The sequence below is a fragment of the Rhineura floridana genome, chromosome 3 (assembly GCF_030035675.1).
Source record: "Rhineura floridana isolate rRhiFlo1 chromosome 3, rRhiFlo1.hap2, whole genome shotgun sequence".
In the NCBI taxonomy this organism is placed as follows: domain Eukaryota; kingdom Metazoa; phylum Chordata; class Lepidosauria; order Squamata; family Rhineuridae; genus Rhineura; species Rhineura floridana.
The window spans coordinates 225,408,240-225,436,212 of record NC_084482.1 but is presented as its reverse complement, the minus strand read 5'-3'; the positions used below and the strand labels follow the sequence as shown (position 1 = coordinate 225,436,212).

Genomic DNA, 27,973 nt, shown 5'->3' with positions numbered 1-27,973 from the left:
ATGGAATGTGGAAAAATTTTCAGTCAAAGGGGAATCCTAACTTCACATCAAAGAACCCACAGAGGCATGAAATCCACACACTGTGGAAAAAGCTTCAAGCACACAGAGGAGAAACTGCATGAATGCATGGAGTGTGGAAAGAGCTTCAATGGTAGAAAAGATCTAACTGTCCATGAAAGAACCCACACAGGAGAAAAACCATATAAATGCACAGAGTGTGGAAAAAGTTTCAGTCAGAGCCAAAGCCTTAATTCACATCAGAGAACCCACACAGGGGAGAAACCATATAAATGCACAGAGTGTGGAAAGAGCTTCAGTTTCAGACAATGTCTAACTGTACATGAAAGAACTCACACAGGAGAAAAACCATATAAATGCAGCGAGTGTGGCAAATGTTTCACTGATAGGAGCCAATTTAATTCACATTATAGAATCCACACAGGGGAGAAGCCATATAAGTGTCTGGAGTGTGGAAAGAGTTTCAGTCGTAGTGAGAAATTTACTTTACATCAAAGAACCCACACAGGAGAAAAACCATATAAATGCACCCAGTGTGGTAAGTGTTTCATTGATAGTAGCCAACTTACTTCCCATCAAAGAACCCATACAGGGGAGAAGCCATATAAATGTTTGGAGTGTGGAATGAGTTTTAGTTATCGCAGAAGCCTTACTTCACATCAAAGAACCCACACACTGGAGAAGCCGCACAAATGTGTGGAATGTGGAAAGAATTTCAGTCTACGGGGAAAGTTCACTTCACATCAAAGAACCCACACAGGAGAGAAACCATATAAATGCACAGAGTGTGGAAAGAGCTTCAGTTTCAGACAATGTCTAACTGTACGTGAAAGAACTCACACAGGAGAAAAATCATATAAATGCAGCGAGTGTGGCAAATGTTTCACTGATAGTAGCCAACTTACTTCCCATCAAAGAACCCACACAGGGGAGAAGCCATATAAGTGTCTGGAGTGTGGAAAGAGTTTCAGTCGTAGTGACAAACTTACTTTACATCAAAGAACCCACACAGGAGAAAAACCATATAAATGCACCCAGTGTCGCAAGTGTTTCATTGATAGTAGCCAACTTACTTCCCATCAAAGAACCCATACAGAGGAGAAGCCATATAAATGTTTGGAGTGTGGAATGAGTTTTAGTTATCGCAGAAGCCTTACTTCACATCAAAGAACCCACACACTGGAGAAGCCACACAAATGTGTGGAATGTGGAAAGAATTTCAGTCGACGGGGAACGCTCAGTTCACATCAAAGAACCCACACAGGAGAGAAAGCATATACATGCATAGAGTGTGGAAAGAGCTTCAGTGAAAGAAAAGTGCTAACCATCCATGAACGAATCCACACAGGAGAAAAACCATATAAATGCTATGAGTGTGGAAAAGGTTTCACTCGAGGCCAAAACCTTACTTCACATCAAAGAATCCACACAGGGGAGAAACCATATAAGTGTCTGGAGTGTGGAAAGAGTTTCAGTCAAAGGGGAACTCTCACTCAACATCAAAGAACCCACACAGGAGAAAAACCATAGAAATGCTTGGAGTGTGGAAAAAGTTTCACTCGGAGCCAAAACCTTACTTCACATCAGAGAACCCACGCAGGGGAAACTGTGGAAAGGTTCAGTGTGAGCTCTTACCTTAATTTGCATCATCAGTGACATCTTAATGCACACCAAAGAACCCCCGCAAGGAGGAAAACAGAAATATATGAAGTGTGGAAAGAGCAGTCATAGCAAAAGCGTTACTTTACATCAAATGAAGTGGCTGAATCATGGCCCTACCTTCAGACTATGTCCCTGGAGCAGTATATTTGCTCCTAGAAACTGTTGAGATGGATGAAATAATTTTGAACCCAACACCCAGAATATTGATTTGAGTAAAATGAGACCAAATTCACAGTCAACTGAAGTTCGGAATAGGTGTGATGGCGTTCCCTAGTCTTCTACCCACTTCCAACTGTCACAAGATTAGATTCTCACCAGGATATCTACTGTCATTCCATGCTCCCTTAATCCCCCACACACTCTGAGTAATCTTCTTTCCTGTCCAACACAAACAGTAAGCATGGTTAATTCCTGACTGCCCTGTTTGTGCTTTGTAACAAAATGAAGATGGATGTTGCTGCCAGATATTAGCTTATGCTCTTCGGGTCACTAAAACGTGATGTGGCAAGCATTACTAGATTGCAACCCGCCCTGGGACCTGCTGGTGAAGGACAGGTGGTGGTGGTAATCATTCATTAATTCATTAATGAATTCATAATAGGCCCTGTAGTCTTTTTGCCTGAGTAGATGCAGGGACAGAGCTGAGATCTGGGCTTGTTGCAGAGTTTAATCATTTTCTTTGTTTTTCTGTTGAGTGGATTGGCATTGCTGATGAGTTAGGCCAGTTAGGTCAGTCTACCCTACCTCACAGGGTTATTGTGAGGATAAAATTGGGAGGGGAAGAGTCATGTTTGTATGCCACCTTGAGCTTCCTGGAGGAAAGCTGGGATATAAATGTAACACACAAATATGCATTTCTTTTTTTTAAAAGCACAGCCAATTATCTGTAGGAGAGAAAGCAGATGGGACCAAACCTATATCCTTGTGGTGACATAATCTGTGACAGGTTTTTTTTCCTGAGCTGGTTATGGGTTAAAGATACAAAATGACTGTTTGGTGCTTCTTAACTGCGGCTCATAGGTAGGAGATTGTGGTGAACCTGAGATCCCATCAGAGTTGGCAGCCCCTACAGGTAAAAAAGGGGGGTAGATAGGTAAGTGTGAGACAGAAGGGGTGGCAGAGAGAGAGAGAGAGAGAGAGAGAGAGCGGCTTTGTAGCTGGGACTACACAGGCAGAACAAGTGCAGACTCTAAGGAGGCTTGAAGGCCTCTTGGTCCTCCAGGGACTGTCTCTGAGGATCTGCTGTGACATAGCAGATCTTCCACCTTGTCCAAGAATGGGAAACTGCACTAAAGGCTGTCTAGCCCAGAATTCCTATTTCCATCAGGTGACAGACAGCTACCATGGAAAACCCACAAAGAGAACATTGGTAGAGCTGTTTCCAAGTCCAATTTTAATTAATCCCAATGTAATACGCTGTAATCTTGCATAACATAGCTATTCCATCTATGGGTTTAGGGTGCTCGCACCGGTCTTTTGCTGATGTATTTGAAATAAATTTTCCAATCAGCTTCCAGCTTCTGGTCGTATCTGGTAACCAACTTCTTCCCTATGCATGTCAGGCGTGACTTGCAAGAGGTTTGTGAAAGGCAGAAGATGCAACTGTGACCCACAAATATCTCTGCATTAAATAGGAGAAGTGGGGCCAGTTCAGTCTTTTCTGACTGTGGGATTCCCATCCACAGTTGCAGTGACAAGGCTCAACAACAAGGATCAAACGTAAATGTACACTGAAATAAAAGAAATAGTTCTTATATGTGATCAGAACAGGTAAGTAACAATAATCCTCTGTAACAGTCTGGTTGCTATTGCTTTGTAGCAGTAAAGGGATTACAATTTCTTTTTCTCTCGCCTGCAAATAATAGTGTTCAAAACAAAACAAGCTTGTAGTCCTTTTGGTTTGCTGCTCTTTTCTTGTGCAGAAAGTAAAACCTTTCTTGTTGCTTGGATTCAAAAACAATCAAAGTCAGCCTATGAACAGCATAGAGTTTGATGCCCTGCCCATGCCTTCTGGAGTATGATGCTGAAGTTGGTTCCTGGTTCCCAGTTCCTTATTTGCTGGAAACTTCAGAATACTATAAAGGAAAAAAAAGTTCACAGCTACAGCAACTCCAAAGCAAAGATAACATGTCTCTGAACCCAAAATATGTGTTGGGGTACACCAAATCATATATCTCCGTGATCTGGGTGATGGAGAAATTTTATTTATTTCTCCTGTGGGATCTTTGCTGGGGGTCCTTTAAGTAATCAATGACACAGGCTTAAAGCAAAAAGGTAGGCTTTTATTTCTACAAGCATATGCAGGGTCAGTTCCCCAGAAATTCTGTGGAGGACTGCACTGAGACACTGTGCAAGCTCTTTTATAGTGTACAGTTACAGCATGTGACAGTAATTAACCAATCCCCCAAGTTCTTCCCCATGTAACATAACAGTTTCTTCCCTCTGAAATATTTCCAACAAACCAGATAGCTTTATTTTAATGAATTCATGGATATTCATCGTTTTACAGATACCTCCCATCTCATTCTGTTCATGTCTTCTTAGACTGATATCAATCTGTCCCCTTGACTGATATTACCCTATTCTACTGTCATACATCGTTACGGATGATCTTGTATTGTTTTGAAACCAATATGTACCATACATTCCATTCTGTCATGGCTGCTGACCAGTCAAGCTGGTCAAGAACATCCCTAGCATGTTACAACATGTTCCTCTAAGCAATACCATGAGGCAAGGCCAAGTTTGGTTCACTTAAAGGGACTGGAAGTTCTATGTGAAATTCTGCCTGTAACTACCTTACAGAGAAAGATTACACAGAGGGTATAAAATTATACATATCATGCTATTTTTAAAAAATCAGTATCAAGCTAAAATTTTATCTCATTTCCGCCTTGATTCTGTTATAAAGACTTCCCTTAGCTGAGGCAACATACAAGATCAGAAACCTCATTTTCCAAGATCAGACAGTAACAAATATATTAATCAAGAGACTGTACACATTGGGTTAAACAATACCAAATTAATGATCTGCGGTCATGGATTAGCCATTCTTGGCACGGAAAGATGCTCAGGAATTTGCAGCAAGGTGATCTTGACCTTTTTTCTGCTTTCTGCTTTCTTTACATGCAGGCTTGCTTTTAATGCCTGTTATGTGTGAATGTGGGAAAGAAATCAATTTTTCCTTCATCATTTTTCAAGGGCACAAATTGCTTGGGGCCAGGGTGTTTAAGGGGTCCTCCATCATTGGGACTGTCTCATCAAGAACAACAATACATTTATTGCATCAGAAGTATCAGACTTCTGAAACGCCCATAAATGCATAATGATGTCATAAAATCATGGGGAAAAAGTAACTGAGGGTACCCACCCCAAAATCTGCCCTGGGCCATGACAAATCATATACCCCAGGAAAGGGGAGGGTGTCCTTTATGAGATGCCAGTGCTTCCCAAATGGCCCAGGATTTCTGCTGGGTGCAGTGCATGGATGAGGACATCTACGCACAACCAAAATAGACAGAAATGTACAGGAAAAAAGGTAACTGGGGGTGCCCACCCCAAAATCTCTTCTGGCCCAGGACAAATCGTACACCCCAGGAAAGGAGAGGGTGTCCTCTACGATATGCCAGTGCTTCTCACCTGGTCCAGAGCTTTTGGGTGCAGGGCATGTATAAGTGCATTTATGCACAAAACAAAAGAGGCAAAAAGTGAAGGGAAAAAATATAAGTATCTGAGGTGGGTTACCATAAACTCTGCTCTGGGCCAAGACAAATCAAACATCCCAGAAAATGATAGGGTGTCCTCTATGATACTCCAGTGCTTATGATCTCCGGTGGAATTTTGTAATGTTTAATTTTTGTATTGGTCTTCCCTGATACTTACCTTGTTTTAGTTCAATCATTATTTTAAAAAGCCATTTGTGTTAGAAGGACTCGTGGCAGGGTCAATAAACAATGATTTCTTGAAGAAGATGTAATTAGATGACACTCTAAAGTAGGCATGGAAAACATTCTCCCAGGTTTTTTTTTATTTATTAATTTTGCATGGAAGTTTGATTTGTGGTGTCCCAAATAATCTTTTAAGGATGGGCACCCCAGTTCCTTGTTTTCTTTCCTCTACATATGACCTATAGTGCCCAAACCATATTTTGGGGTGGGAACCCACAGTTCCTTATACACTTTCTACATCGCTTGTTGTGCATAGATGCCCATATCCATTTCCAGGCCAGGCAGGCTGCAGTTGCATCTCGTTGAGGACACTCTCCCCTTTGCTCAGGTGAATGATGTTTCATGGCCCACAGCAGATTTTGGAGTGGTCACCCCAAATTACATACTTTTCTCTACTTACTCTTAGTTCTGCATAGATGCACTCAAATGCAATCCGGCATGCTGGAGGTGTGCAGTGTGCTCTATTATGGCTCTCTGCCTTCAAAAGGGAATCTGTAGTGTCATTGAAAAATATATATCAGACCACAAAGAGAAAAAGAGTGAATAAAAAAAAGGATTATTTTAATGTATTTCTTGGCCTCCCTATGGTCCCAGGACAGGTTGCAACCATTTTGAATACAACCCTCCTGCCCTGTAATTTAAAATATGCAATTTATAGAAATGGATAAAACAGTCAAAATTATAAAAACAAGCATCATTTCCGCCAGAACAACCTGTACTGAGGAGGGGAAGGTTAAAAAGGCACCGCCTCGCAGGGTTGGCAGCAGAGGGTTGTAAATAAGTCCCTAAATTTTGCTCCCTTCATCTTATGGTGATCATTGGAGAAGGAGCAGAGTCAGGCCAAAATAAAACACAAACGTGATCTCTTTAAATCAAAGCAGAGGAATGATATTTACAAACAGTAAAACCCAGTAAGGATTGAAATAACAGGATGAAAAGTGTATATAAATGAAATATATACTGCAGTCTTATATTTCATATCTATTATGGGAATGAACAGTATTAAATTGGCAAATAAAAATAACTGGCAGATCAAGGAAGAATAGATCGCTAAGCCCTAAATTGCATCTTCTTAAAACTTCTGCCAGCCCAACCTTGCTAAAAGCACACTGGATTCCGAGCATTATAGCACCTGTTCCAAACTGTCTGTGAGCCAAATTCCCTTTGGAGTTGGCGGCCCCAGCCTCCTTTTGGAGGAGGGGGGGATAGAAATGTAATACTAAATAAATAAAATGTGGAACCCCCCCCCCCAATCCTGCATGCTGGAGGTGTGCAGTGTGCTCTATGGCTCTCTGCCTTCAAAAGGGAATCTGTAGTGTCATTGACACAGGTTCCAAAGTGCAATGAGTGCAAGCTAAAGAAGGGGGGGAGAGGAAGAGGAGGGGGATTTCTCCAGAGGTGGGAGATTTTCCGAGGGGCGGAGTGCTGGCAGTTGAGCCCCCGCCTTTCATTTTCCAGGGCGGGGAAACCAGCGTGGTCAGATTCCCTGGCAAAGGGAGGCTGGTGCCTGGAGAGGACAAAGAGGTAAGGGGGTAATTTGCCTTTGGGGGGTGGAAGAGCCCCCTCCCAAAATCCTCCATACAGTCGAGCTGCCACGTTTGCATTGCACAACCCTGCTTAAATCTCCCTGCCCTGTAGAGATCTACCCGCCCCCCGACCCACAGGATAGGTGGGCAGCAGGCCAAGCGTGGTGATGGGGAGGAAAGAGAGCTCCCCCCCAGAAAGGAAGAGATTCCCCCTCACCAAGAAGCCACCAGCTGCTCTCCAAGTGCCCCCCCCCATTGCAGGCTTTAGATTGCAAGCTCTTCCCACCCTCCCCTCTCTGAGCTCTGTCTAATCTGGGGGTGGGGAGAAGCAGCCTCCTTTGGTTGGGGGCAGTGGGGGGCGTAAATGGCTGCAATCCTCCAGGCAGAGACTGGAAAACCACAAACACCCCCTTTTTCTCAGGAGGGGCTTCTTAAGATGACCTCTTGAGGGTTTGCTGGACCTGCCTTCAAGTCTTTTTTATATATGTAATATTTATAAGATTTATTCAGTGTTGATGAAAAAGTAACAACAGCATAATATAAAAACAATAATTTCATTATAAACATTAAAGTAGTAAAATGTTAAAGAAAAATATATATCAGACCACAAAGAGAAAAAGAGTGAATAAAAAAAAGGATTATTTTAATGTATTTCTTGGCCTTCTCCCTATGGTCCCAGGACAGGTTGCAACAATTTTGAATACAACCCTCCTGCCCTGTAATTTAAAATATGCAATTTATAGAAATGGATAAAACAGTCAAAATTATAAAAACAAGCATCATTTCCGCCAGAACAACCTGTACTGAGGAGGGGAAGGTTAAAAAGGCACCCCCTTGCAGGGTTGGCAGCAGAGGGTTGTAAATAAGTCCCTAAATTTCGCTCCCTTCAACTTATGGTGATCATTGGAGAAGGAGCAGAGTCAGGCCAAAATAAAACACAAACGTGATCTCTTTAAATCAAAGCAGAGGAATGATATTTAGAAACAGTAAAACCCAGTAAGGATTGAAATAACAGGATGAAAAGTGTATATAAATGAAATATATACTGCAGTCTTATATTTCATATCTATTATGGGAATGAACAGTATTAAATTGGCAAATAAAAATAACTGGCAGATCAAGGAAGAATAGATCGCTAAGCCCTAAATTGCATCTTCTTAAAACTTCTGCCAGCCCAACCTTGCTAACAGCACTCTGGATTCCGAGCATTATAGCACCTGTTCCAAACTGTCTGTGAGCCAAATTCCCTTTGGAGTTGGCGGCCCCAGCCTCCTTTTGGAGGAGGGGGGGATAGAAATCTAATACTAAATAAATAAAATGTGGAGGCCCCCCCCAATCCTTTCCCTAGTTCTTGTGCAGCTGACCTTCCAGAATACAGAGATTTTAAGGAGGGGGGCTGATGGGAGCTCCCAAGGTCAAGAGTGGAAGAAGTTGGTGAGGTGGGGAGATGTTGGGCCAACCTCTCTTGACCCGTTCTAGATCAAGTCCACCAAGGGAAGTAGCGGGCCATGGTTCTCCTGCGAGGAAGTAGCACTGGAAATATGTATCCTGGCATATTTATCCCTCCCCATTGTTACCCTCACATGCAGGGGAAGACACTGGTGACATGCTCTGGATCCTCTCCCCTTTGTGTGAGGTCAGGCTAGCCCAGATAAGGGAGGGGAGATCTTCTCCTTCTTGGGTTTAAAGGCTTTGCAAGACAAGGGTGAGGTCTCCTTCAGAGGTGGAAGTTGTCCAGGAGTGGATGGCTTTTCCCACTTGCTTCAGAGGCGGGGCTATGCAATGCCCCACCACCACCACCAAACATGCCTCAGAGATTGGCAGGATGGAGAGGAGGGCCTCTCTGGAAGATCTCAAGACTCACGAGAAGTCAGTCCTGGTTCTGCGTCACAACTGGCCCTTTGAATCATGCCCAGACACACCCCAGGAGGCAGGCAGTGCAGCTTTTGTAATGTGAGAGATGCAGGCTGCCCAGAATTGGCCCGTGTCCACTGCCAGGCTGCAGCGTTCTGAACCAGCTGAAGTTCCTGATCACTCTTGGGGCCAGGTATCACCACCCAGAAAAGTTGTCTTGAGAAGTCTACCTCTCTGGGGATTTCTAGCTTGTTGGACTGAATGCCCTCTTTCGCATACAGAGCAACAACACCTCCGGGACATCCTTAAGAACATAAGAACATAAGAAGAGCCTGCTGGATCAGGCCAGTGGCCCATCTAGTCCAGCATCCTGTTCTCACAGTGGCCAACCAGGTGCCTGGGGGAAGCCTGCAAGCAGGACCCGAGTGCAAGAACACTCTCCCCTCCTGAGGCTTCCCGCAACTGGTTTTCAGAAGCATGCTGCCTCTGACTAGGGTGGCAGAGCACAGCCATCATGGCTAGTAGCCATTGATAGCCCTGTCCTCCATGAATTTGTCTAATCTTCTTGTAAAGCCATCCAAGCTGGTGGCCATTACTGCATCTTGTGGGAGCAAATTCCATAGTTTAACTATGCGCTGAGTAAAGAAGTACTTCCTTTTGTCTGTCCTGAATCTTCCAACATTCAGCTTCTTTGAATGTCCACGAGTTCTAGTATTATGAGAGAGGGAGAAGAACTTTTCTCTATCCACTTTCTCAATGCCATGCATAATTTTATACACTTCTATCATGTCTCCTCTGACCCGCCTTTTCTCTAAACTAAAAAGCCCCAAATGCTGCAACCTTTCCTCGTAAGGGAGTCGCTCCATCCCCTTGATCATTCTGGTTGCCCTCTTCTGAACCTTTTCCAACTCTATAATATCCTTTTTGAGATGAGGCGACCAGAACTGTACACAGTATTCCAAATGCGGCCGCACCATAGATTTATACAACGGCATTATGATATCGGCTGTTTTATTTTCAATACCTTTCCTAATTATCGCTAGCATGGAATTTGCCTTTTTCACAGCTGCCGCACACTGGGTCGACATTTTCATCATGCTGTCCACTACAACCCCGAGGTCTCTCTCCTGGTCGGTCACCGCCAGTTCAGACCCCATGAGCGTATATGTGAAATTAAGATTTTTTGCTCCAATATGCATAATTTTACACTTGTTTATATTGAATTGCATTTGCCATTTTTCTGCCCATTCACTCAGTTTGGAGAGGTCTTTTTGGAGCTCTTCGCAATCCCTTTTTGTTTTAACAACCCTGAACAATTTAGTGTCATCAGCAAACTTGGCCACTTCACTGCTCACTCCTAATTCTAGGTCATTAATGGACAAGTTGAAAAGTACAGGTCCCAATACCGATCCTTGAGGGACTCCACTTTCTACAGCCCTCCATTGGGAGAACTGTCCGTTTATTCCTACTCTCTGCTTTCTGCTTCTTAACCAATTTCTTATCCACAAGAGGACCTCTCCTCTTATTCCATGACTGTTAAGCTTCCTCAGAAGCCTTTGGTGAGGTACCTTGTCAAACGCTTTTTGAAAGTCTAAGTACACTATGTCCACTGGATCACCTCTATCTATATGCTTGTTGACACTCTCAAAGAATTCTAATAGGTTACTGAGACAGGACTTTCCTTTGCAGAAGCCATGCTGGCTCTGCTTCAGCAAGGCTTGTTCTTCTATGTGCTTAGTTAATCTACCTTTAATAATACTTTCTACCAGTTTTCCAGGGACAGAAGTTAAGCTAACTGGCCTGTAATTTCCGGGATCCCCTCTGGATCCCTTTTTGAAGATTGGCGTTACATTTGCCACTTTCCAGTCCTCAGGCACGGAGGAGGACCTGAGGGACAAGTTACATATTTTAGTTAGCAGATCAGCAATTTCACCTTTGAGTTCTTTGAGAACTCTCGGGTGGATGCCATCCGGGCCCGGTGATTTGTCAGTTTTTATATTGTCCATTAAGCTTAGAACTTCCTCTCTCGTTACCACTATTTGTCTCAGTTCCTCAGAATCCCTTCCTGCAAATGTTAGTTCAGGTTCAGGGATCTGCCCTATATCTTCCACTGTGAAGACAGATGCAAAGAATTCATTTAGCTTCTCTGCAATCTCCTTATCGTTCTTTAGTACACCTTTGACTCCCTTATCATCCAAGGGTCCAATTGTCTCCCTAGATGGTCTCCTGCTTTGAATGTATTTATAGAATTTTTTGTTGTTGGTTTTTATGTTCTTAGCAATGTGCTCCTCAAATTCTTTTTTAGCATCCCTTATTGTCTTCTTGCATTTCTTTTGCCAGAGTTTGTGTTTTTTTATTTTCTTCATTTGGACAAGACTTCCATTTTTTGAAGGAAGACTTTTTGCCTCTGAGAGCTTCCTTGACTTTGCTCGTTAACCATGCTGGCATCTTCTTGGCCCTGGCGGTACCTTTTCTGATCTGCGGTATGCACTCCAGTTGAGCTTCTAATATAGTGTTTTTAAACAACTTCCAAGCATTTTCGAGTGATGTGACCCTCTGGACTTTGTTTTTCAGCTTTCTTTTTACCAATCCCCTCATTTTTGTGAAGTTTCCTCTTTTGAAGTCAAATGTGACCGTGTTGGATTTTCTTGGCAATTGGCCAGTTACATGTATGTTTAATTTAATAGCACTGTGGTCACTGCTCCCAATCGGTTCAACAACACTTACATCTTGCACCAGGTCCCGGTCCCCACTGAGGATTAAGTCCAGGGTTGCCGTCCCTCTGGTCGGTTCCAAGACCAACTGGTCTAGGGAATAGTCATTTAGAATATCTAGAAACTTTGCTTCTTTGTCATGACTGGAACACATATGCAGCCAGTCTATGTCCGGGTAGTTGAAGTCACCCATTACTACCACATTTCCTAGTTTGGATGCTTCCTCAATTTCATATCTCATCTCAAGGTCTCCCTGAGCATTTTGATCAGGGGGACGATAGATCGTTCCCAGTATTAAGTCCCTCCTGGGGCACGGTATCTCCACCCACAACGATTCTGTGGAGGAGTCTGCCTCTTTTGGGGTTTCGAGCTTGCTGGATTCAATGCCTTCTTTCACGTATAGAGCGACTCCGCCACCAATACGTCCTTCCCTGTCCTTCCGATATAGTTTATATCCAGGGATAACCGTATCCCACTGGTTTTCTCCATTCCACCAGGTCTCCGTTATGCTCACTATATCAATGCTCTCCTCTAAGACCAAGCACTCCAGTTCTCCCATCTTGGTTCGCAGGCTCCTAGCATTAGCGTACAGGCACTTGTAAGCAGTGTCTCTCTTCAAGTGTCTTTGGCACTTGTGGTTAGGCCTGTGGTAATTTTGCTCTTCTGAATTTATATCCTGTGCCCCTGCTCTCACAATGCCTACTTCTAGGCCTACCCCTTTTAAAATTTCATCATTTCTTTGGTTTTTATCCCATGGGGGAGGTTTATTCCGAACCGGACCTTTCTCAGCTCCTGTCGGGTTTTCCCCCTCAGTCAGTTTAAAAGCTGCTCTGCCACCTTTTTAATTTTTAATTTTTAATTTTAAGTGCCAGCAGTCTGGTTCAAGCGGAGCCCGTCCCTTTTGTACAGGCCCGGCTTGTCCCAAAATGTTCCCCAGTGCCTAACAAATCCAAACCCTTCCACCCGACACCATCGTCTCATCCATGCATTGAGACTGTGAAGCCGGGCCTGTCTGGCTGGTCCTGCGCGTGGAACTGGTAGCATTTCAGAGAAAGCCACCTTGGAGGTCCTGGCTTTCAGCATCCTACCTAGCAACCTAAATTTTGCTTCCAGGACCTCACGGCTGTATTTCCCCATGTCGTTGGTGCCAACGTGCACCACGACCACTGACTCCTTCCCAGCACTGTCTACCAAACTATCTAAACGACGGGCAATATCCGCAACCTTCGCACCAGGCAGGCAAAACACCTTGCAGTCTACACGCCCATCACACACCCCACTGTCTATGTTCCTAATGATCGAATCACCCACTACAAGGATCCCTCCACCCCCTGGAGATATATCCTCGGCATGAGAGGATAGCTGCTCATCCCCCAAGGAATGGGTCCCTTCTAAGGGATCGTTTCCCTCTTCCTCAGCTGGATGCTCTCCTTCCCCGAGACCATCGTTGTCCATGATAGCAGGAGAGCTATCATCGTTGGAGTGGGACACAGCTATAACGTCCCTGAAGGCCTCCTCCACACACCTCTCTGTCTCTCTCAGCTTTTCCAGGTCCGCCACCTTGGCCTCAAGGAAATGAAGTCGTTCCCGGAGAGCCAGGAGCTCATTGCACCGAGAGCATACCCACGACTTCTGTCCAACAGGCAGATAGTCGTACATGCTGCAGGCGGTGCAAAACACTGGAAAGCCCCACACCCCTGCTGGCTTCTTACCTGCATAGTTTTGTTTAAGGTTTATTACATCAATGGGTTGGAGACTGCGGTTTAGTTGAGGTCAGGGAACAGATGGGCAGAGTGGGGGGCCCTGGCTTCCTCGCCCTGCTGCCGAACTCGCTCTGCTGCTTAACTCGCCTTGACGCTTCGTCAGCTGGGGCTCCCTCTAGCTCGTGGAGCAGGCTCCCTCGCTAGGGTGCTCTGACTTTATATGTGTGGCTGGTTCCTCCCAGCTACTGCTGCCAGCCAATGACTGTTTCTCTCCGCCTTGTTTACAGTGTCCCCTGAAGCTTTCCTGCTAGGGTGGTGTTGAAAACTAGCTTTCTATACGCTTCCTTCTCCTAGGATCTGTCTCGTAAGATATAGGTTCTTTCAGGATTTGGCTCCTAGCTCAGGGTGACCTTGGGCTGCCCTTATTAGTTATTGCTCTGAGCTGTTTTACTTCAATTAAATAATGGAATAAATGGGAGCTACTTACCCTCTTTTCGCTCTGCTGCTTAACTCGCCTTGACGCTTTGTCAGCTGGGGCCTTGACGCTTCGTCAGCTGGGGCTCCCTCTAGCTCTTTCCCACAGAGTTTGCATCCAGAGATATCTGCACCACTGGTTCTCTCCATTCTACTCCACTTGAACCAGAATGGAACCAGACTGCTGGCACTTAAAATTAAAAAGGTAGCAGAGCAGCTTTTAAAATGACTGAGGGGGGAAACCCGACAGGAGCTGAGGAAGGTCCGGTTCGGAATAAACCTCCCCCCTGGGATAAAAACCAAAGAAATGATGAAATTTTAAAAGGGGTAGGCCTAGAAGTAGGCATTGTGAGAGCAGGGGCACAGGATATCAATTCAGAAGGGCCAAATTACCACAGGCCTAACCACAAGTGCCAAAGACACTTGAAGAGAGACACTGCTTACAAGTGCCTGTACGCTAATGCTAGGAGCCTGCGAACCAAGATGGGAGAACTGGAGTGCTTGGTCTTAGAGGAGAGGATTGATATAGTGAGCATAACGGAGACCTGGTGGAATGGAGAAAACCAGTGGGATACGGTTATCCCTGGATATAAACTATATCGGAAGGACAGGGAAGGATGTATCGGTGGCAGAGTCGCTCTATACGTGAAAGAGGGCATTGAATCCAGCAAGCTCGAAACCCCAAAAGAGGCAGACTCCTCCACAGAATCGTTGTGGGTGGTGATACCATGCCCCAGGAGGGACTTAATACTGGGAACGATCTATCGTCCCCCTGATCAAAATGCTCAGGGAGACCTTGAGATGAGATATGAAATTGAGGAAGCATCCAAACTAGGAAATGTGGTAGTAATGGGTGACTTCAACTACCCGGACATAGACTGGCCGCATATGTGTTCCAGTCATGACAAAGAAGCAAAGTTTCTAGATATTCTAAATGACTATGCCCTGTGCACCCTCCACATCAGGGACGTTCTCCATTTCTTGACCTTTCGTGCTCCATAATATAATGCAAGTGGAAGAGCTTTATTTTGTATAAAACGGTTGTCCCTTGATGGTGTTGTTTTGATCTGGGGTGGGGAGGGTGTTCCCAGGGGAGGGCCCTTGGGGGGATATTCCATCCTGTCCTTTCTGTCCTCCTCCCCCCACAGCAATCCATTCCTCAACCTGTAGGTAACTTTTCTCTTGGCTCTTCCCCCCTCCCTCCCTCCCTTTCCCCAGGTGCTGCGGGGGCTTTGCTTTTTCACCCACAGATGCTGTAGATGGGGTGGGAGGGGGCTTCAGTTAACAAACCAACCCCCCCTACACACACACACACACAGACTCTCTCCAGTTTTCCCTCCTGGAAGTGTGTCTGCAGGAGCTTCCCACCCCGGAGGGTGCTGGGCAGAGCTCCTTCGCAGGGGCCAGTGCAAAGTCCAGGGCGGGTATTTGGCCCTCAGGGGAGGGCAGTATTCCTGCCCCCTTTGCGGTCCATCTGGAGAAGGACCTTCTTCTGCCTCCCTCGCCCACTTCTCTGCTGGGGAGCCGGTCAAGGCCCCCCATTCTGCCTCCCTGACCAGCTCAGTGCCTCAGCTGACACTCCCCGCCTCTAGCCTCACTCAAGGTGGGTTAGAGAAAGGGGCAGTCAACGTGGTCCCCTCCGCCCCATAGATGTTTTCAGCTACAACTCCCAGCAGCCACATGGCCACTGAGGAGGGATGGTGGGAGTTGCAGTCCAGCAAGAGCCGGAGGGCACCACGTTGTCTGTCCCTGAATTAGTTTTTTGTCTTTTGCAGTACTGATTTCTTTTTATGTACTCATCGTTTTTATTGATTGATTTGGACAGACTTTTCCTGGGAAAGGGGCAGATCCATATTTAACAGTAAATAAGAAAACTACTTTTTTGTTTCTCAAGGAGTTGTTTATGGGAGAGGGGATCACAGCAAGGATTTTGACCCCCCGCCCTCCTCACACACACTCAACCTCTTGATGTTCTCTTTTGGCCCCACATCTGAGGGTTGCCCCAAAGTCTGGCAGGGATTATCATCCCTCCTCACCCCCTAATTGATGGTTTCCTCTCTCTCTCTCCTCGGCTTCCAGCACTCATCAGGTAGACTTTGCTGCTCCGTGGGGATCCCCTGATGAAGCACCTTCCCCCCCACAAGTGTCCGCCTATCTTTGCTCCAAAGATGCAGACTCTTGAAGGCGAGAGAGGGGCTTCAGTGGCCAGAGTGGTTTAACAGTCAGCCACTCTGATTGAAGGTCTTTGAGGGGAACAGGGCATCTCCTAGCAACTCTCAGCACCCTTCACGAACTACACTTCCCAGGGTTCTTTGAGAGAAGCCATGACTGTCCAAAGTGAAATAAAGGCCTGGTGTGGATGTGGCCGGGGACAGCTTTGGGTGGGAGGCTACATGTGCCTGGTGTAGAATAAAAAGGTGGGGGAAAGGCAGAAAAGCAATGATACTGTTCACAATGTTTTCCTTTTGCTCTCTGCAATCTTTTTGACGCCTTTTGAAGACTTTTCCTCTTTCAACAAGCCTTTTAAGTTGAGACCTATCCCAGTCTGCGTCTGTGTTAGAATTGCTTTTAATATGTTTTCTTTAATAATGTATTTTAACCCTTTTTTAAAAAAAGGATGTTTTTAAAGCTCTTTAAAAAAGTTTTGTTTTAATGTATTTTAAGGTCCTTTTATGATGTTTTAAAGTGTTTTTATTGTTTCTGTTTGCCGCCCTGGGCTACTGCTGAGAGGAAGGGGGGGGGGATATAAATCAAATAATAAATATTAAATAAAAAATCCCACAGTCAGAAAAAACTGAATCGGCCCACTTCTCCTATTTAATGCAGAGATATTTGTGGGTTACTAATTCCACCTTGTGGTTTTTCCCGTTACAGTGTTGCAAGAACACCTGCACTTGGCTGACATTCCCTTCTCCTAAAGATACAGGATCAGTCTCAGGCCCTGAACCTGGCAACCCTAGTGGGAGGCTACATGTGCCTTCTGTAGAATAAAAAGGTGGGGGAAACGATGAAAAGCAATGATACTGTTCACAATGTTTTCCTTTTAGAAAGGAAAGGGGCTTCCCTTCTGCCCAGTACCTACCCACCCAATCTCCGCCCTCCCTGCTCCTCCCCCAGGTCAGTGTTCGACTACGACCTGAGAGACCAGGGTTCGAATCCCCACACAGCCATGAAGCTCACTGGGTGACCTTGGGTCAGTCACTGCCTCTCAGTCTCAGAGGAAGGCAATGGTAAAACCACCTCTGAATACCATTTACCATGAAAACCCTATTCATAGGGTCAACATAAGTCAGGATTGACTTGAAGGCAGTACATTTCCATTTTCAAACATGATTGCATAGAAATAAATTCCATTGAACTCAAAAAGTATGCAAACAATCAAACCCACACTCCCTTCTCCTCCCTCCTATCTCCTCCCTCTTGCCTCTTCCCTCCCCCTCCCTTTCCTCTTCCCCATGGTCAGTTTTACCTATCCTAACCATGATTGCACGGAAGTAAATCCCATTGAACTCAATAAGCATGCAAATGATCAGACCTGTTTTTTCCCCTCCTTCCCCTCTCCTCTACCTTCCTCCTCCCTTCCCCTCTTTCTTCTTCCTCCTCCCCTGCCCACTCCAGCCCTCCCTCCCTCCCTGGTCAGTTTTACCTATCCTAAGCATGATTGCACAGGAATAAATCACACTGAATTCAATAAAAATGCAAATGATCAAACCTATCCTTCTCCCCTCCCCGTCCTGCCTGCTCCCATCCCAATCCTCCCCTCTGTGTTTCCTCCCCTCATCCCCTGTGGTTAGTTTCACCTATCCTAAGCTTGATTGCAGGGGAGTAAATTCCACAGAACTCAATAAGCATGCAAACGATCAATCCATTCTCAGCAAACTTGCACAGGATCCCATTTCTTACCTCCCAGATTAAAAAGCAGAGAAATTCAGTAATAGATTCTCTGTAGAAACATTAGTAACACAGGCAAGAAGCATAGCAAGAAGAACACCAACAAACATACACAAATATAATTCTCTGTCTTTGGAGATGGCAGGTGTTGCCACCACTCACCATATGCTGAGAGGCACATGTTATCAAATTCTTCCAAGCTACACAGCATGTGGATTGGACTGTGAAAGACCAACCCAAATTGTGTTTGCATTCTGACAAATTTGTAGGGCAGTACAATATCTCAGAGAGGAGGTCAGGTCTCCTGCTCTCCTGGTGCATTCACTATAGCTGCCCAATTTCCCTGCATTTTGAAGTTTGATAGAAATAGCTGTGGGCTATAGGTACGTTCTTAAACCCCAAGGGGTTTTGCTTATTAGTGAATAGTTTCCAAATTGCGTGAAGTACTAGTTCCTCTCTATTCCATACTGGTTAGGCCTCATCTTGAATACTGTGTCCAGTTCTGGTCTCCACACTTCAAGAAGGATGCAGACAAATTGGAACAGGTTCAGAGGAGGGCAACAAACATGATCAGAGGACTGGAAACAAAGCCCTATGTGGATAGACTGAAAGAACTAGGCGTGTTTAGCCTGGAGAAGAGAAGACTGAGGGGAGATATGATAGCACTCTTCAAGTACATGAAAGGTTGTCACATAGAGGAGGGCCAGGATCTCTTCTCGATCATCCCAGAGTGCAGGACACGGAATAATGGGCTCAAGTTGCAGGAAGCCAGATTTTGACTGGACACCAGGAAAAACTTCCTAACTGTTAGAGTCATACAGGCCCGCTGTAATGAATTTGCTAGGCACTTCCAGGATAAAATCTTTAGCATCCGCCAGGACTTAGACTCCAGTGTTACAGCAGGTGAATCAAGCGAGGTATCCAGAGCACAGCCTTGTCCCGATTTCTTGGATGAGTTTCAGCTGGTGTAGCTTGAGGACGTTGACAAGGTGCTTGGACAGGTTCGTGCAACCACTTCTGTGCTGGATCCTTGCCCTTCTTGGCTAATAAAAGCTAGCAGGGATGGAACAGCCGGCTGGGCCAGGGAGGTGATTAATGCCTCTCTGAGAGAGGGGGTGGTCCCTGGCTGCCTGAAAGAGGCGGTAGTGAGACCACTCCTGAAGAGGCCCTCCCTGGCCCCAGAAAATTATAATGATTATAGGCCTGTGGCAAATGTTCCATTCCTGGGCAAGGTCCTTGAACGAGTGGTTGCGGGCCAGCTCCAGACACTCTTGGATGAGACCAATTATCTGGATCCATTTCAGTCGGGTTTCAGGCCTAGTTTTGGCACAGAAATGGCCTTGATCGCCCTGTCGGGACCTTTGTCGGGAGAGAGACAGGGGGAGTGTGACTCTGTTGATTCTTCTTATCTCTCAGCAGCTTTCGAAACCATCGACCATGGTATCCTTCTGGGAAGACTGGCTGAGTTGGGAGTGGGACGGACTGCATGGCAGTGGTTCTGCTTCTACTTGGCGGGTCGTTTCCAGAAGGTGGTGCTTGGGGAACATTGCTCAGCACCCTGGACTCTCCAGTATGGGGTTCCACGGGGGTCAGTTCTGTCCCCCATGCTGTTCTTGCTATGCTGTTGCTGCTGGGGGTGGAGGGGGGACTTCACTGGGAGGGCTGGAAGCTGAAGCGGCTTCTCTTGGCTCGGGAGTGGCCACAGCCACCTGGATCAGAGCCAGCTTCCCCCCTCCCTTCCCTGAAACTGCTGAGTGGGGAGCTCCACTTGTGGGGAAGTGAAGCTCCCCCCACTCCCCCCGGGGACAGGAGGAAGGGCGGGGAGTCAGGGAGGATGCCCCACTTGTAGTGCCAGGGGGATGGAGACAGGGAGTGGGGGGCCCTCGGTGGAGGGACCCAGTGGAGGGGGGCAAGCTTCTCCATGTTTATCTGAAGAGAACCACAGAGGGAGGGAAGGAGGGAGGAGCCCTGCCGCACCGCCTCGCCGTGCCCTCCCCAAAGAGTCCCCCTCTGTCCCAGCCCAGGCAAGATATGCACACACACCTCAATGATGGGGGAAGTGGGCTGAGTCCCCCACAAGCAGAAATCTAGCATGCCAGGGAGAGAGGCTGAAGGTCAAACGGTGGTGCTTGCCCTGGTGTCCTAATTGCGGGGAGAGTTTTTTCTTGTTCAGATGTTGAGGGGGAATTAAAAATGGGATGCGTCAGTTGCAGTCAGGGGCCCAGTCCGTTGCTGCTGCCATTCGAGGACTCTCAGCACAAAAAAGTCCCTGCACAGAGAAATCTAACAGGTAAAGGAAACAGGGTTTAGGCTAACCTAAGTTGTTCCCTCAAAGCCTTTTTTAAAAAATGTGCATGGCATTTTTATTTTTAATGTGGGGAAGGGTCACCGGCCAGTAAGGCGCTTATCATCTCCCTTCACTCTCCGTGTGGCGCAGCGGAGGTAGGGTTGCCAGGCTCAGGGCCTGAGAATGATTCTGTATCTTTCAGAGAAGAGAAAGTCAGCCAAGCGCAGGTTTTCTTACAACGCTGTAAGGGGAAAAACCACAAGGTGCAATTCTCCCTTCCCCCTGCACAACCTTTAAAGAAACAGAAGACCTCTTGGAGGCCAGCCTGGCAGCTTCAGCCACTTTAAGGGTTAACACAAGAGAACAGAGAGGAAGGGAAGAGCGCAAAGGCGGGACTTCCCTTTCCTGCCCCGCCTCTCTGCGAGACATGCGGGCTGGAAGCGCCGGAGGAGTCCCTCTTTGTGCGCAGCGATGCAGTGAGCGGGGATGCGCGTGGGGGGCACAGCCTTGAGGAAAAGGTATGCTTTGGGGGCGGAGGGGAGGGTGGGAGAGGGCGAGGACCCCCCTGAAGCGCCCCCTCCCCGCAGACCCTCCAGATCAGATAATGCAGCTCTGCCCCTCCCGTCTGCCTCCCCCCTGAGCTGGGCTGGCTGTGGTGGGCCGCATCGAGCATCCCTCGGAACATCTGTGGCTCTGAGGATGAATTTCGTGGCCTGCAGCTTGGAGATGGAGGCGCCTCGGAGTCGGAACAGAGCTAAGGAGACACCAGTGCGCTAAATGGGCCTCCTCTTCATGTGTCCTCATTTGTCCTTTGGTTCAGCTGTGATAGTTGAATAGAGAGGCTACACTTTCAATACTGCCATTCTGCCAGCCCTCCCCAGTTTCCAGTTCGGTTGGAATTAAGGTCACTGTTTAATTCAGGAAAGCAGAAACGTGGCCCTGCCCTCCTTGTTTTAGGGTAGCCCGGCAGACAAACTGTTTAGCGAGCGACGTTTTTCCTGCAACGGGTGCAAATTGGTGGGAGCTACTTCCTGCTCCCTCTTCCTACACCAGGTGTAAGTTCCCTACTAAATCAGAGGGTATTATCCAGTTTCTCCACACCACGCACCTTTATGGCACATCCACAGTGTACATTGAAAGCACATGGCTTCCTCCCAAGAGTCCTGGGAGTTGTAGTTTATGAAGGGTGCTGGGAATGTAGCACAGTGAAGAAAACCTATTATCCAGGATTCGTTGGGGGAAGCATGTGCTTTATATTTGTGTTGAATGTGCTTTAAATGTCTGGTGTGATCATGCACTTCTATTATGTCTCCCCTTTAAAAATGTAAATGTACTGTCTTCGATTCCATCTTATGAACAGAGTTTTTATGAGGCTGAGAGGCAGTGACTGGCCCAAGGTCACCCAGTGAGCTTCATGGCTGTGTGGGGATTCCAACCCTGGTCTCCCAAGTTGTAGTCCAACACCTTAACCACTACACCACACTGGCTTTCCTGTCTCCTCTTAGCTTGAGCATTTTGGTTCTCTGCCTCTTCCATCTCTAGAATGCTATTTTTACGGTCAGGCAACCAGAACTGATGGGGGGAGGGAGGCAGGCCTGGAGTGGGACAGGGGAGGAGGAAGGGAGAGGAGAGGAGAAATGGGAAAGGCAGGTATTAAAATAATTAAAAATCAGCCAGTCATTTTTTAAACTTTGAAACCGCAGAAGATGAAGGTCAGAGTATGGGGCAAAGTCAGTAACAGGAGTAAAGGTACTCTGTGAACATGGGTGATTTTTAAAGAATTTCAACAGATTATGAGAACTCTCAGAGAAAAAAGTCCAAAAGGGCTCTGAGCTTTTTATCTCTCTTTTTAAACTTTGAACTCTCTATTCTCTCTGATTGTTTTGTGTATTGCCATGAAAATTGAGGGGGTTGTTAAGCAAGCATTTCTGAGTTCAGGACTATATGTTTTGTAAGGTTTTGTTTTGAAATGAGCTTATGGGAAGCCTCAGAATGGCATGTGGGGTATTTAAAATTACGGAATGTGAAAAATGCACGTTAGCCGTATAATTCCAGTAGGATCACATCTTAGATTTGTATAAAGGCATTATGATATTGGAAGTTTTATTTTCAATCTGTGTTTTAATGACCCCTCACATGGAATTCACCAATTTCATACCTATAACTCTGTTCATGTTGCATCTTGGATACTCTGTTCATGGAATGCTCTGTTCATGGAAACGATGGAATGCTTTAAAAGAAATGGGGGTGCCACAGTATCTGATTGTCCTGATGTGCAAACTATACTCTGGACAAGAAGTTACTGTAAGGACAGAATATGGAGAAACCGATTGGTTCCCCATCGGAAAGAGTGTGAGACAGGGGTGTATTTTATCACCCTATTTGTTTAATCTGTATACAGAACATATCATACGGAAAGCGGGATTGGACCAAGATAAAGAAGTTGTGAAAATTGAGGGAGAAATATCAATAATTTAAGATATGCAAACGATACCATACTACTAGCAGAAACCAGTAATGATTTGAAACAACTGCTGATGAAAGTTAAAGAGGAAAGCACAAAAGCAGGACTACAGCTGAACCTCATCCTGGCATCTCTTTTATAGTTCTTCGGCTTATTGCTTCCATCTTCCTTTTATTTTATCTTGGTCAGTCAGTGTGTTCCTCTTGGTCTAAATTTCCCTTTAATTTCTTCCTGTACTTCTGCATAAGATCTCTGAATTTCCTCTTCTTCTGTGTTTGCTGTTGGAGCATAGACTGAGATGATGGTTATGTTGATACATTTCCCATTAAATCTTATTGATATCACTCACTCAGACTTTGCATTGTAGCTCCTAATTGCTTTTTCTACGTCACTATTCACTATTAGAGCAACTCCTTCTTCTCAATTTCTCATTTCCTGCATAAAATATTTTGTAGTTGCCTAAAAATGTCCCATTCCCGTCCATTTTAATTCACTCATGCCAAGTATTGAAATGTTGATGCGTTTCATTTCTTGTTTGACCATTTCTAACTTTCCCTTGATCATGCTTCTCATATTCCATGTTCCTATTGTGTGCATCGTAGAACTCCGGACTCTCCTTTCGCATCTGTGTGCATCAGCCTCTGGGCTCCCTTTCGGCTTTGACCCAGCTGCGTCATTAGTCACAGTGCTACTTGTACTTGTCCGTTGTTCTTCCCCAGTAGCTCACAGAGTGCCATCTGCTCACCTTCCAGCACTGTCTCGTGTTGCATGTAACAGAGGGCTAACATTTTGGGAGGGAGGGAGGGAGGTATTGTGATCTGCCCTCTGGGCAGTGGAAAGGGCCATGTTCCTGTCTGAGAGGATCCATCCTAGGTTTGTAAATTAAAGGTCAGCATAAGCACTGGGCTGTTCACCTTAAATGAAGGAACAAGAGAGCAGATTTTTGTTACAATTGTCTCTCTCTCTGCCTCTCTTTTCACATTAGAACATAAGAAGAGCCTGCTGGATCAGGCCAGTGGCCCATCTAGTCCAGCATCCTGTTCTCACAGTGGCCAACCAGGTGCCTGGGGGAAGCCCGCAAGCAGGACCTGAGTGCAAGAACACTGTCCCCTCCTGAGGCTTCCCGCAACTGGTTTTCAGAAGCATGCTGCCTCTGACTAGGGTGGCAGAGCACAGCCATCATGGCTAGTAGCCATCGATAGCCCTGTCCTCCATGAATTTGTCTAATCTTCTTTTAAAGCCATCCAAGCTGGTGGCCATTACTGCGTCTTGTGGGAGCAAATTCCATAGTTTGACTATGCGCTGAGTAAAGAAGTGCTTCCTTTTGTCTGTCCTGAATCTTCCAACATTCAGCTTCTTGGAATGTCCATGAGTTCTAGTATTGTGAGAGAGGGAGAAGAACTTTTCTCTATCCACTTTCTCAATGCCATGCATAATTTTATACACTTCTATCATGTCTCCTCTGACCCGCCTTTTCTCTAAACTAAAAAGCCCCAAATGCTCCAACCTTTCCTCGTAAGGGAGTCGCTCCATCCCCTTGATCATTCTGGTTGCTCTCTTCTGAACCTTTTCCAACTCTATAATATCCTTTTTGAGATGAGGCGACCAGAACTGTACAAAGTATTCCAAATGCAGCTACACCATAGATTTATACAACGGCATTATGATATCGGCTGTTTTATTTTCAATACCTTTCCTAATTATCGCTAGCATGGAATTTGCCTTTTTCACAGCTGCCGCACACTGGGTCGACATTTTCATCGTGCTGTCCACTACAACCCCGAGGTCTCTCTCCTGGTCGGTCACTGCCAATTCAGACCCCATGAGCGTATATGTGAAATTAAGATTTTTTGCTCCAATATGCATAATTTTACACTTGTTTATATTGAATTGCATTTGCCATTATTCTGCCCATTCACTCAGTTTGGAGAGGTCTTTTTGGAGCTCTTCGCAATCCCTTTTTGTTTCAACAACCCTGAACAATTTAGTATCATCAGCAAACTTGGCCACTTCACTGCTCACTCCTAATTCTAGTTCATTAATGAACAAGTTGAAAAGTACAGGTCCCAATACCGATCCTTGAGGGACTCCACTTTCTACAGCACTCCATTGGGAGAACTGTCCGTTTATTCCTACTCTCTGCTTTCTGCTTCCTAACCAATTCCTTATCCACAAGAGGACCTCTCCTCTTATTCCATGACTGCTAAGCTTCCTCAGAAGTCTTTGGTGAGGAACCTTGTCAAACGCTTTTTGAAAGTCTAAGTACACTATGTCCACTGGATCACCTCTATCTACATGCTTGTTAACACTCTCAAAGAATTCTAATAGGTTACTGAGACAGGACTTTCCCTTGCAAAAGCCATGCTGGCTCTGCTTCAGCAAGGCTTGTTCTTCTATGTGCTTAGATAATATAGCTTTAATAATACTATCTACCAGTTTTCCAGGGACAGAAGTTAAGCTAACTGGCCTGTAATTTCCGGGATCCCCCCCTGGATCCCTTTTTGAAGATTGGCATTACATTGGCCACTTTCCAGTCCTCAGGCATGGAGGAGGACCGAGGGACAAGTTACATATTTTAGTTAGCAGATCAGCAATTTCACCTTTGAGTTCTTTGAGAACTCTCGGGTGGATGCCATCCGGGCCCGGTGATTTGTCAGTTTTTATATTGTCCATTAAGCTTAGAACTTCCTCTCTCGTTACCACTATTTGTCTCAGTTCCTCAGAATCCCTTCCTGCAAATGTTAGTTCAGGTTCAGGGATCTGCCCTATATCTTCCACTGTGAAGACAGATGCAAAGAATTCATTTAGCTTCTCTGCAATCTCCTTATCGTTCTTAGCAATGTGCTCCTCAAATTCTTTTTTCGCATCCCTTATTGTCTTCTTGCATTTCTTTTCCCAGAGTTTGTGTTCTTTTTTATTTTCTTCATTCGGACAAGATTTCCATTTTCTGAAGGAAGACTTTTTGCCTCTAAGAGCTTCCGTGACCTTGCTCGTTAACCATGCTGGCATCTTCTTGGCCTTGGTGGTACCTTTTCACAACCTGTTACCTACTGCTAAACTAACTCCGTCCAGGCCTCGAGCTTTGACAGTTAGACTCTGATACCAGCAGAGCTCCCAGAAATATGTTTTCAAAGTACAAATCATAATATATTCAAAGGATTTCTCCACAGCATTTTATCACCTTTTGTTTTCATTCCATCAGGATACATCAGGGGTGACAAGGCTGAGAGAGAACCATCTGAAGTATCACTGGAAAAAGCTGAGGAGCAGCTGCAGGAGCAGAAACTGAGGAGTCAAGATGGAGAAAAGAGTAAAGGAGAGACAAACTCACACAGGAGACAAACCTTATAAATGCCTGGAGTGTGGAAAGAGCTTCAGTCAGAGTGGCAACCTTACTTTGCATCAAAGAACTCACACAGGGGATAAACCTTATAAATGTGTGGAGTGTAGAAAGCGCTTCAGTCGGAGTAGCACCCTTACTTTGCATCAAAGAATTCACACAGGGGACAAACCTTATAAATGCTTGGAGTGTGGAAAGAGCTTCAGCTGGAGTAGCAACCTTACTTTGCATCAAAGCACTCACACAGGGGACAGACCTTATACATGCTTGGAGTGTGGAAAGAGCTTCAGTCGAAGTAGCACCCTTACTTTGCATCAAAGAACTCACACAGCGGACAAACCCTATCAATGCTTGGAGTGTGGAAAGAGCTTCAGTCAGAGTGGCAACCTTACTTCACATCAAAGAACTCACACAGCGGACAAACCTTATAAATGCTTTGTGTGTGGAAAAAGCTTCAGATGGAGTAGCGCCCTTACGGTGCATCAAAGAATTCACACAGGGGACAAACCTTATAAATGTATGGAGTGTGGAAAGAGCTTCTGTGAGAGTGGCAAGCTTACTTCGCATCACAAAACTCACACAGGGGACAAACCTTATAATTGCTTGGAGTGTGGGAAGAGCTTCAGTTGGAGTAGTGACCTTAATTCGCATCAAAGAACTCACACAGGGGACAAACCTTATAAATGCTTGGAGTGTGGGAAGAGCTTCAGTTGGAGTAGTGCCCTTAATTCGCATCAAAGAACTCACACAGGGGACAAACCTTATAAATGCTTGGAGTGTGGAAAGAGCTTCAGTCGGAGTAGCACCCTTACTTCGCATCAAAGAATTCACACAGGGGACAAACCTTATCAATGCTTGGAGTGTGGAAAGAGCTTCAGTTGGAGTAGCACCCTTACTTCACATCGAAGAACTCACACAGAAGACAAACCTTATCAATGCTTGGAGTGTGGAAAGAGCTTCTGTCAGAGTGGCCAGCGTACTTCGCATCAAAGAACTCACATAGGGGACAAACCTTATAAATGCTTTGTGTGTGGAAAAAGCTTCAGATGGAGTAACGCCCTTATGGTGCATCAAAGAAGTCACACAGGGGACAAACCTTATAAATGCTTGGAGTGTGGAAAGAGCTTCTGTCAGAGTAGCAACCTTACGGTGCATCAAAGAAGTCACACAGGGGACAAACCTTATCAATGCTTAGAGTGTGGAAAGAGCTTCAGTCGGAGTAGCCACCTTACTTTGCATTACAGAACACATATAGGGAATAAACCTTATACATGCTTGTAGTGTTGATAGACCTTTCCTCAGAATGGCTACCTTCAGACACATCAAAGGATCTGTACAAGGGAAGAGATTTATCAATGCTTTGAATAGTTTGTTGTTGTTGTTATGTGACTTCAAGTAGATTACGATTAGCTGTCACTTGGGAATGTCAGTTGATGAGGGGAAGTGTGAGGCGAAGGCCAGAGAAAGAGCAGAGGGGGAAAGGAGGCAGCCGATTAATAGGAAGCTATTAATCTCTGGTGTGATGAAGTAATAATAATAATAATAATTTGTTGTTTGTTATGTGCCTTCAAGTCGATTACAACTTATGGCGACCCCATGAATCAGTGACCTCCAAGAGCATGTCATGAACCACCCTGTTCAGATCTTGTAAGGTGAGGTCTGTGGCTTCCTTTATGGAATCAATCCATCTTTTGTTTGGCCTTCCTCTTTTTCTACTCCCTTCTGTTTTTCCCAGCATTACAGTCTTTTCTAGTGAATCATGTCTTCTCATTACAGGCATACCCGCTTTAACATACGCAATGGGACCGGAGTGTGTATGTAAAGTGAAAATATACTTAAAGTGAAGCAATTATCAATGCATGTACTGCACTGCAATCGCCACTAGATGGCAGCGGCGTCATGCCATTAAGTGTCAGTTATTGCAAAGCATGCGTACGTTAAGTGGGGTATGGTGGCGTATGGAGCATGTATGCTATAGCAAGGCAATGTTAAGTGAAGCGACTTAAAATGGGGTATGCCTGTATGTGTCCAAAGTATGATAACCTCAGTTTCATCATTTTAGCTTCTAGTGACAGTTCTGGTTTAATTTGTTC

The 27,973-nt window shown here is 45.5% G+C and overlaps 1 protein-coding gene across 1 annotated transcript; it reads left to right on the top strand.

The window, feature by feature from the left end:
* LOC133379071 (zinc finger protein 91-like) lies at window positions 1–27,905 on the top strand. The gene is made up of 5 exons (XM_061613681.1): window positions 1–151; window positions 299–383; window positions 654–1,064; window positions 1,158–1,492; window positions 25,834–27,905. The coding sequence occupies exons 1-5, from the start codon at window positions 1–3 to the stop codon at window positions 27,159–27,161; spliced, it is 2,310 nt and encodes a 769-aa protein (XP_061469665.1). The 3' UTR covers window positions 27,162–27,905.
* The last annotated feature ends 68 nt before the right edge of the window (window positions 27,906–27,973 follow it).